This window comes from Scomber scombrus, chromosome 5, assembly GCF_963691925.1.
Source record: "Scomber scombrus chromosome 5, fScoSco1.1, whole genome shotgun sequence".
In the NCBI taxonomy this organism is placed as follows: domain Eukaryota; kingdom Metazoa; phylum Chordata; class Actinopteri; order Scombriformes; family Scombridae; genus Scomber; species Scomber scombrus.
The window spans coordinates 26,039,019-26,050,040 of record NC_084974.1 but is presented as its reverse complement, the minus strand read 5'-3'; the positions used below and the strand labels follow the sequence as shown (position 1 = coordinate 26,050,040).

General features: G+C 35.9%; 1 protein-coding gene across 1 annotated transcript; it reads left to right on the top strand.

Moving 5' to 3' along the window:
• The first annotated feature begins 6,700 nt into the window (after window positions 1–6,700).
• Window positions 6,701–10,457, top strand: LOC133980794 (sodium channel subunit beta-4-like). The gene is made up of 5 exons (XM_062419599.1): window positions 6,701–6,802; window positions 8,892–9,055; window positions 9,270–9,489; window positions 9,665–9,803; window positions 10,364–10,457. The coding sequence occupies exons 1-5, from the start codon at window positions 6,709–6,711 to the stop codon at window positions 10,455–10,457; spliced, it is 711 nt and encodes a 236-aa protein (XP_062275583.1). The 5' UTR covers window positions 6,701–6,708.
• The last annotated feature ends 565 nt before the right edge of the window (window positions 10,458–11,022 follow it).

Here is an 11,022-nt window from a genome sequence, read left to right as displayed (position 1 = left end):
AGTGGCTAAACATGTAAATGCATATTTTAAATCATGCTTGAGATTTGAGAAGTGTGAAATGTGTATCGGCCTGGATCATTCTCACGTTCATGGTAGGTCATTTGTTAGTGTTCAGCCTCTGTTATCAAACTCTGCTCTCAATTTTACAAACAATTATTCAACAGATATGTATCCCTCATATTTTATACCTCTTACATGAATTTAGAGGAAGAACTTTGCAGAACCTCAGTTGTCTTAAAGAACATGTTTATAGACCAAACTTCAAAAAGCAACTGCCACTCTGAAATACAGATTCAGTTAACAAGCTAATTTGGATTCTTGGTTTGTAGTTCACGTGACTTTAATCCACAACTTTATGTCAAACTTGGACCCCAACAAACCTGACCAGTGGGAACACACTCACTCACACGCCATGATGGGTTGCCATAATCAATAAACTGCCATGATGTCAACTGAAGAACAGCACAAACTGCTGAAATGGTTCTCTCCAACCACCACTTAACCCTAAAGCTAATCTGCATTTAAACCCAAACCAGAGGACCATTTAACAAGGGTTTTGTTTACATGTTTAAGCCAACAATTGTTGGTCATTTAATTAAAACAGGTAAATATATATTTTAACAGTGCTTGTAAAATGGCATTTTAACTTTTAAGAATTAGGTACCAAGTACTACTTGCTTCCTAATGTGTGTACTACTAAATGAACATGCAGTTTACTGATCTTGTGAGTAAGCAAACCATATGTTGGATTACAAGAGGTCTTTTTAGCCCAACCTTTAATACTGCCATTCTGAACTTCAACGTGCATGTTTACTACTGGGTCCAGGTCTGACACACTTTTGGGGTGTTTTATTAAAAGCAACAGCAGATTTTGATGAACTACTGGCTAGTTAAGGCTGACAACTGGGCTTTCTAAGGTGAACGAATGATCCAGTTCTGCACAGGTTTTTATTGTTTTGCTTTAGATGAAACACAGGTGCCTGTTCTGCTTCTGCTCCCTCTGCTGGTGGGATGATAAAAACACAGAAAAAAAACCAAAAAAAAAAAACCCCAACAAAAACAACCCTAACCCACATCAAAGACAATCCCCAGACTTCCCAGTTCCCTATAGAAAAGAATGAACTTAATCATGCTGCTTCTGACTAATAACCAATGCATTTTTAGCATGTGCGCATTTTATATAACTTCATATAAGTATATTGTCTAGCACCACAATGCAGGAACATTTCTGTGTGTCTGCCCCCATTTAACCCTTTACATCAACCTCAACTGACTGAAGCTCTGTCAATACTTGATGAGCACCTCCTAACACTGCTACAAGTTTCCGTACCCCTTTAACTGTGTCAGGTCAACTGAAAGGTGACTCTTGTTTTAGAGTAATGGCCTTCTGGTATTTTGAGAAGGAAGGGTGAAAGCATTTTACACTAACTCAACTGAATCATACAATTGAACAACTCTATTAGAAGTTTGAGAAGTAGGCACATCAGCAGGATATACTGTAAGAGGGGAGAGGAACATATATGCAGTTTTTCGGATAGGAATTCACTTCCACATTTCAACACTCGTAATGCAGATTCAAACTGCCTACCTTACAATACAAATTAGCTGTGATAACCTTAAGAAAATACTTAAACAATTCACTAAACGTAAAGAACATGTGTTTGTAATTGTGCTAAGATAGTCCAAACAAGTCCATTGATACTGCCTCAGTAATATAGGTACCACAGCATTGGGACAGATCACTGCGAATGAATGTAAAGACTCTGTCAGGGAATACATGTTTAATATTGTCCAAAAAATGTATTAATTTATTACAAGAATTCTATTCAATGTTATTACTAAATTAATAATTCTGTGTGACTCTACAACCAGCTGATACTTTAATTGTTTTGCTCAGTTCAAAATTTAAATTAGCCTACAACTGCTAGCTCTGACCGTATCTAAAAACTTTGGAGACTGAAGATTGTAAGACGTTTGTTTGGGGTTTCTGAATATAACTAGCATCTTAGCACCAAAGTTTGGTGGGAGTTGTGAGGTGTTGAGAGTACATTAAAAAAAAATTAAAATCTATATTTACATGTTAGAATGTGCTCATATTATACAACTTTGAAGAAGTAATCACGTTTTCTTTAGTAATGGAAAAATGTTCAAAAGTCTTTATATCACTTCTTTACTTCATCCTCAGAAAAGCGAACAGTGATGAACTTAGTGCTACAATGTCCATTAGAAACTAAACCCTGCTTACAATTTGACTCTTAGTACAAGAGGTCACTTCTGTGAAGCTGGCAGTTATGACCTGCCACACCCTCACACATAGCTTGGATAGTTGTGACAGCTGAAAGTTACACACAAACATACACACGTACACACACGCCTACACGTGTACTCACATACTAAGAGCCACTTTAATACCAGAGTGTAGGACTGGCCTTGCATACAAACAATACAGCACTTTACCACTGTTCAGAGTGGCTGCACAAAACAGGAAATCATTAAAGTCATCAATATTTTATAATATAATATTATGATTATCAAAAAACATGTTCACATTGTGTTTGTCAGGTTTAACTGAGTACAGGACAACAGCATTGCATCTGACTTCATGTTGTCTCACTGGAACAGTGGAACTCTGTGGCAAGATTTTATTTTATTTTTCTAACTGTTCATTTCTGTCAACCTGCTGCTCTCTTATAACAGAGTGCATTTCCCTTCTTGCTTTCAATGGAAGCAATAAGACAGACAACAGATTATGCAATAATGTGTTATAAGGCACTTTATAGATGTGTCTGGACTGGCTGTGATGGAAACTCTGTCCAAGGCACTGTTCATTGTACCAATGTATGAATCAACACTGTACTAATGTATTGCAGATGGACTAATGTACTGACATTCTGTTCATATACCTACATTAGACAGAATTATCTGCATTGGATCAATTAGGTCCCATTTAGGCTTGGCATAAAATTCACTGAGCAGTCAGAAGATCTAAGAAGAGCTAGAGCTCCAAGCAACATTATAAAGCACCTCTGACCTCTTTGTTTTACTGGCCAAGGACAACTTTACGGTACATTTCTAATAACCCACTTCTGTAATTGAATGTTCAAACCTATCCTCATATTTACTGATATAAGAATAGGTTTCAGGTCTGGCTATAGCAACATTTATGAAAATGTCCTAATATTAATGTTCTTGTGTACATGGTGGCCCATTTGCTCATGATAGCATCCAAAGAAAATTACTGAAATCTGACTGCATTTAGACACACAATGCCATTCAAGAGAACCAAGGTCCTGTGTTGTTTCTACTTTCATAAATACATTGTATTGTTCTGTGTTTACTATAACAGCAACCCTTGTTGCAGCCATAGCAAACATTATTACAGTCTCATTCTATATGTCTCTACATTTGTGATTTGCCATTTTTGCTTTGGAGTGGATCCTGATGGGCAACCTTGTTTGATGTCATGCATTGAGAGGACTTTTGGTTCTAATGAGTGGCTCTGAGAAATGTATACATTTACACTTGAATGCCATCTGGATTTAATGTATCTCCGATATGTTTAAATTGGTTCAGGCAATCAGATTTCAATCAATATACAGATATACTGTAATGCTGATGCTTAAGAAATAAGAAAAACCCAAGAAGGGGAACAACCTGGTGCAAATTGTGTCACTCCAATTGAAAATCAATTGTTTCAACTGGAATTTTATCACTGAGTATAAATGGGATACCTTCATGGAACTGAAGTAGTGATTGATTTGTGATGTACTATTGTGAGAAAACTGTAATAACTGCTAACATTGTACGAACTGTACAGTGTTATAAGTGATACAGTATCCTTGTTGTGTTGTAAAACTGTGAATGTTATGGACATAAGGAAGCGCCGAACACAAAGAAGTACTTGATTCCTTGTCAATCGTGTGGAGATCCCTCTATAAAGGGAACATATATCCAAAGTCTTCCTGTAGGGAAAAGCAATATTGTGGAGTAAAATCTGTCTTTTAGTGTACTTTCCCTAACCCATACCTTTGCTCACGATATAGCATAACAAATAGGTGGTTTCATGTAGGGATAGTGAGGCATAACCCTCACAAAAAAAGTCTATTTGTGGCCACAGTTCCCGTTGATTTGTCCATAATCATTTTATCCCTAAAGTAAAACTACTTACAAAGTGTAATATTATTATATCTATCATATCTACATGACCAGTGAAACAGAAAACACTTACATGAGAGGAAGATGTAAAAGTGCTGTTCTGTACTGATGAAGGCCAGGTTTATGACTGCCACATAAAATAATACGATCTGATGTAATGTATAGACGCAATCTTAATCTAAGTAGCTATTTAGCTTTCATACAGTACAACGATGAAATAGTACAGGGTTCTGAAACCCAAAAAAAGCATTGGCTGCTTTATTTTAACTTTTATAAATATGATTGTTGTTTTCTCACATAAGCCCCTTGATAGATTCTGACCAACCTTGTCTTTATACAAGTATCTGTCATAAACATTACATGAGTCTTTAGGTCGGTAACTGGTTGCTGTGATTGCTGCAGTACTGAGTTTGTGTATACAGTGAAGGATGCTCTTCTGCAGTGGTGCAATACAGCACAGAACATGCAGTGTGACTGCCACCCAGTGGTAAAAACCCACCACACCATATTAAATGATCTTCCCTCTAGTTGAAGCTGATGAAAAATATTAGTTCAACATGCACTTTTTGCATGTTGCTTCAAATTGAAATGACTTCATGGTGAAACAAATCAATTAGACCTAAAGCAGAGACCATAACTTTATGCAACCGAGTGATAAAATCATTGATAGAGTTTTCACAGTTGGAGCAATATATATGATTATACATAGTGTTGAAGTTGTTGATAGGTGCTTTAGATAGTGCTCAGAGTTAGATTGTTTATAAATACACTTAATTTTATTCTCTGTGCCCATTTAGTATTTTATCTACATTTAATAAGGAGTTGTGCACATGTGTAAGTTTACAGTAAATCTGTGAGGAAAAGGATACATGCAACAATCTATACAAATCATGGATCTTTTATCAAATCTCTCCCAAATTACAGCTATAGTGAGAATAAAATAGTTACAGAGATTTACAGTTTTAGTGTTATTGTAACATTATTCACTAAAATAATGAAGTCTCTGGAGTTCTGATTGACCACTATGATTCCTTAGAGTTAGTATTGCTCTTACTGCCAGGGCGGCTGAAACTCATACTGCCAATCCAGGAGTCTCATGTCTGCTGTTGTTATAACACTATTACAATGACACACAACTCATAAAGTACACTTATACTACTACAGTATGTTGTATTACTATTTATTATTGTATTAATGGCATTTCAATACTAAATTGTATATTATATTGCTCTGTACTACTTCTATATTTCTAGCAGCTGAAACTCACACTGCCAAGCCAAGAGTCTGACGTCTGCTCTCTGCTTCCCACATTCCACTCAGATGAAAAGATCAAATCACTGATCATATGCCGGTGTAGTTCAACAGAATCGTTAGTTTCACTACAATTTTGACCCAAGGGAACGATAAAAAATTCTGTTGAAATAGGAGCAATATGTTCTTATTTTAGCACAAACACAATTGTTTTCATTGTGAGAATTTTGAGACAATGAACATTTATATTTACAGCTATCCAAGCCACTGATATTATTCAAATTATAGTGTTTTATATTAAAAAAAATGTCAGCCTAGTCCATTCATCACACACACACACACACACACAAGCAAATCAAATCTGCAACCACAGCTTCCCTGGATCAACTTTCTTCTCAATGTGCAGCTGTTTGTCTGTTTGTGAACATGTTGCTCATGCTCCCTTCATGACTATGCACCTCAAACTTTGGACTTGTTAAAAAAATAATACATAATGGAAATAAAATGTTGATTGAAATTCCCAGAACACTGTTAAGTCTCTCTGTCTCTTTATCCAACTTTAAAGAATGTTATTGTATCCATTCAGTTGCAGCACTGTACATGTTATGTTACAATAGATTCATACATAGATATAGTACATTACAGTGAGAAATAAGCTACAGGGACACAGACAAAGAAGGAATCATAATCACTGATGTCTTTTTAAGTCACTGATAAACTTACTATACAAATTTTAAGTCACTGAATTGGTTAGGCCAGTGGTTCACACAGGCTTTTTGGGCGGTGACTCCTCTAACTGGGACATCTCGTCACATGTTGCATTGTCTACCAGTTAATTTATCATTTACTGCCTTGATTCACTGATTAAATGTTTTGTCCATAAAATGTCAGAAAATAGTGAAAAATACCTGTTAACGTTTCTCTTCATTCAACTGCCGCGATTTCATCTGTCTTTTCCTTTGCCTTCCTGGGCTGTTGAGATGCAGCAAAGAGAACAACTAGAACGGAGAGAGCTCTGAGAAGGGGTTCATCTTGCACTCTTTGCACTTCCTGCATCTGTTCATTGTCGGGATAGAGTGCAGAGGAGGAGAGAAGAGGGAGGGACTGAGAGTAGGACTTCACTCTTCCGTCAGCTGTACAGCTCAGTGCCCCACCTTGCTCATTAGACACATAAGACAAACACACATACACAGACATATATATTTGAATAGATTGAACTCTGGCAGACAGGAACACAGACTGATGAAAACACACATTTCTGTATATACACAGAGACAAACAAAAACTCAGACAGGTGGTATCATGGCATCAGTGGACAGCACTGGTTTGATTGTCTCTGGACGGCTGAGATCAGGGGATCTACTTCATGCTGGTCTGGCAGTTGCTTTGCTTCTCGGTGAGTTCTACTTCACTCTAAACCTTTGGTCATTCATCACTCTTCCACTGTATCTCTAAATGACACCATAACTCTGTATTTCTATCTTCTTCATACCAGTGTGTGGTTGGGTGAATCCCCGTATTTGTCTATACATTATAACATGTCCTCTATGCTTCCCTCTTTTGCTCTCGTTTCAGTTTTTTATGCCAGTCAGGGTGGGTGGTTCACTGAACTTAGACATGTTGACTATCAGGTTTCTGAGCTGGATCAGTGACTGACAGTCTCAATGATTCGTCATGCATGTGCTTAATAATTTGCACAAGGGGGAAAATTAATACAATCGATAAAAAAAGACAATTATGAAAAAAGGTCGGTCCAAATATATTTTCTTTTAATCGAGTAGATAAGGATCTGAATCGAATACATTCATTATTTCAACATGTTACATAAATATAATTTCAAGAAATCAAATTTCATGATTGACCCTGTTTGACTTGCTCATCCAAAAGTACCATACAGTCACATACGGTTGTCATCACAGGGGATATTAGATCCACACCCACACAAAGGTGTGTATACAGTGCTGCTTGAAAGTCCTGAAACTATACAAAAGGAACCCAATTAAACAAATGAGACAAAAACATTCAATGTATTTATTTGTATGTAGGAATATAATTACATCATCCTCCATCTTTCCTATTTGTGTGATGCAAAAGTGTGTGAATCTATCTATCTATCTATCTATCTATCTATCTATCTATCTATCTATCTATCTATCTATCTATCTATCTATCTATCTATCTATCTATCTATCTATCTATCTATCTATCTGTTTATCTGTCTATCTAATTATATATCTATCTATATAGATATCTATATATATATCTATATATGTTGTGTATATATTAATATACATTATGGCATGCCGTTTAGGATATTAACCAAAGAATATTTGGAATGAAACCTGAATATATGGAATGAATGTCTGGAAATATAGAATGAATGTTTGAATAAATGGAATGACACCAGAATATATGGAATGAAACATGAATATATGGAATTAATGTTTGAATAAATGGAATTAATGTTTGAATATATGGAATGAATGTCTGAATATATGGAATTAAACCTGAATATATGGAATTAATGTTTGAATATATGGAATTAATGTTTGAATATAGGGAATGAAACCTGAATATATGGAATGAATGTCTGAATATAGGGAATTAAACCTGAATATATGGAATTAATGTTTGAATATATGGAATTAATGTTTGAATATATGGAATGAATGTCTGAATATATGGAATGAATGTCTGAATATATAGAATGAATGTCTGAATATAGGGATAGAAACTTGAATATATGGAATGAAACCTGAATATATGGAGGAATTAAATAAGTGTAAACTTCATCCTGCTCCTTTTCAGGCACAGTTACTGCCAGAAGAATGTCATTGTTTGCTTCTTTTATTTGTTTCATTCTTGGTTGATTTTCTTTTTTCCTTTTGGAATTGAAATTGTTCATTTATGTCTGAAATAAACATTAACATAACATAATATAACATAATATAACATAACATAACATAACATAACATAACATAACATAACATAACATAACATAACATAACATAACATAACATAACATAACATAACATAACATAACATAACATAACATAACATAACATAACATAACATCACATCACATCACATCACATCACATCACATCACATCACATCACATCACATCACATCACATCACATCACATAACATAACATAACATAACATAACATAACATAACATTACATGCCTTCAACCTAGCAGGAGCCTCTAATTGAGAGGAAAGATTGAATGGAAACAGAATAAAGGATTATGTCATTATATTTTACACAGAACTAGCATTATGAAATATAACAAGAAATAATCCCAAATCCCAAGGTGGAAGAAAATTAAGTAATTCAAGCATTAGAGTCAGGGTAGACCACAAGCCTTCATCAGGGTCATTGGAAGACAAAAGACATTTTTACTTTACTCCTCTCTTTACAGTGGTGTGTGTTTTCTGTGCTATAGTGTCATGTTTGTCTTATCTCAATCTCTCCTCTGTTCAGGTGTATGGAGTGTTGGTGGACTGGAGGTGTCCACAGGCAAAGTGAACTCAATTGAAGCATTGAATGGCTCCACAGTCCTGCTACCCTGCACATTCACCTCTTGTGTTGGCATTAAAAACCTTTACTTCGACTGGCACTATAATGACAATGGAACCATGATCAAGGTACAGCGTACACACACACACACACACGCACACACACACACACACACACACACACACACACACACACACACACACACACACAAGCAAGCAAGCAGAAGCAACATTTACGGACTGCATGAACAAACAAAAAATTATCCATATTTTACTTTTCTAGGTCGATTTTCACATGCATATATACCTCACTACCTGTTTCTGTGTACATGCATGTGTTTAGTTGTGCGAGGGGAAGATTCCTGATGACAAAAAGGAACCCAGTGCCAATGTGTCCCATAAGCGTTTGGAGTTTGTTGGCTCCTCAAAGAACAAAAACATCTCCATCCTGCTATGGAACATCACCTTTGAAGATGAGGGAAAATACATCTGCTTCGCCAGAAACCCAAAAGAGAATAATCGCAACCACAGTGCTACATTCACTCTTAAAGTGGTGGACCAATGTATGTGACACATGCACTTATTTGCATACACCTGGCACAAAACAATACCTAAGTTGATCTCATCCAATCCTTTGACTGTGGTTATACCCTCAGACAGACATAGAAGCTTTTTCTATATCTCTCTGTGCTTGTCTTTCTCCCTTCCAACATATTTCCATCTCTTCCCTCTTTTCAGTGAAAGAGGTTGACAATACTTTGACAGTCATCATTGTCTCAGTGCTGGGTGGAGTCATTGGCTTAGTTATCATTGTCATGGTGATAAAGTCCTTGGTGGTTCACACAGTGAGTACATCCCTGACGATGGTGATAAATAAGTAGAAAAAAAGTAGTAAAAAAAGTGCTATACTGTTTATAGGCAGTAATGTGCTTGGTAAAGAATATATTAGGCTACTTGCAACATTTGTAACTCACACTCCCTTGTATGGTGATCCACTGCTGTATTAGCAATATGCTTTTTGAAAAACAGTTTAAATAAAGATTCAGAGTTCAAACCCAGTATCTGGCTCACACCTTGACATCTATCACAGTTGTCATGTCATTAGTGAGATACAAAGTACATATCTAGTTATGAGAAATGGATCACAATGTTACATAAGTTATTATTGGAGGTGACAAAAGTCACTCAATTGGAGTTTAGTTTGGCATTTACTTCTGTCAAAATGTATATGATGACAAGTGGAATCATGTTCATATCAACTTCTCTGATGTGTTTCAGTAAAAAAAAATATTATTTTGAATGTATGTCTAACACTAGGTTATTGTTTTGAGGCTTTGTGTGTTATGTGAGTGTCTTGCAATTTATACAGTGTTTATCACTCCCATGTTCCTCATTTTATTGGTATGTTTTAACCTTTGGCTTCTCTATTCCCTGTAGTAAAGAGTGCCTGGTGAGCTCCTCAGGGAATGACAATACAGAAAATGGACTTTCAGGAGCCAAAGCTGACAACAAAGGGACACCAAAGGCATGAGGAAGATGCAAAGTATGTCTGTATATTTCTTTGTTAAACAAGTGTACAAGTTCAGAGAAAATGCTGTTATTGATGAACTGTTTTATCTTACTAGTGGCTTAACATGTAAATGCATATTTTAAATCATGCTTGAGATTTGAGAAGTGTGAAATGTTTATAGGCCTGGATCATTCTCACATTCATGGCAGGTCATTTGTCACAGTGTTCAGCATCTGTTAACAAAGACACATGCATTGCGCCTGCCATCCGCTGTGCGCCAACCACAAGATGGGGCCCCATGTCTCCAGCAGTGGAGTATGGGGTGCCGATTGTAAAATTTTGGTTACTGTTTTATAGCTGATATATTTTTAATATTTTGCTCACTTTCCTCACATTTAGCTCATTTTTCTTTCATTTAAGACATAAAATTTCTCCCAGTTTCTGATTGCTTTTTGAAGGAAACTGTACTCACTGACACCTTGACTTTCTTCGCAATTTCTCTGTAGGAAAGACCTACATTTTTAAGTGTTTTTGTATAATTTTCAGTTTTGGGTAACTTTACCTTTTTTTAACCTCTGGCAGTTCA

Excerpts from the sequence above, each read along its gene's own strand:
- LOC133980794 (XM_062419599.1), top strand. The coding sequence starts at position 6,709 with ATGGCATCAGTGGACAGCACTGGTTTGATTGTCTCTGGACGGCTGAGA. Across the intron at positions 9,056-9,269 it reads ACAATGGAACCATGATCAAG|TTGTGCGAGGGGAAGATTCC; the intron begins GTACAGCGTACA and ends GCATGTGTTTAG. Across the intron at positions 9,804-10,363 it reads CTGACGATGGTGATAAATAA|TAAAGAGTGCCTGGTGAGCT; the intron begins GTAGAAAAAAAG and ends TATTCCCTGTAG.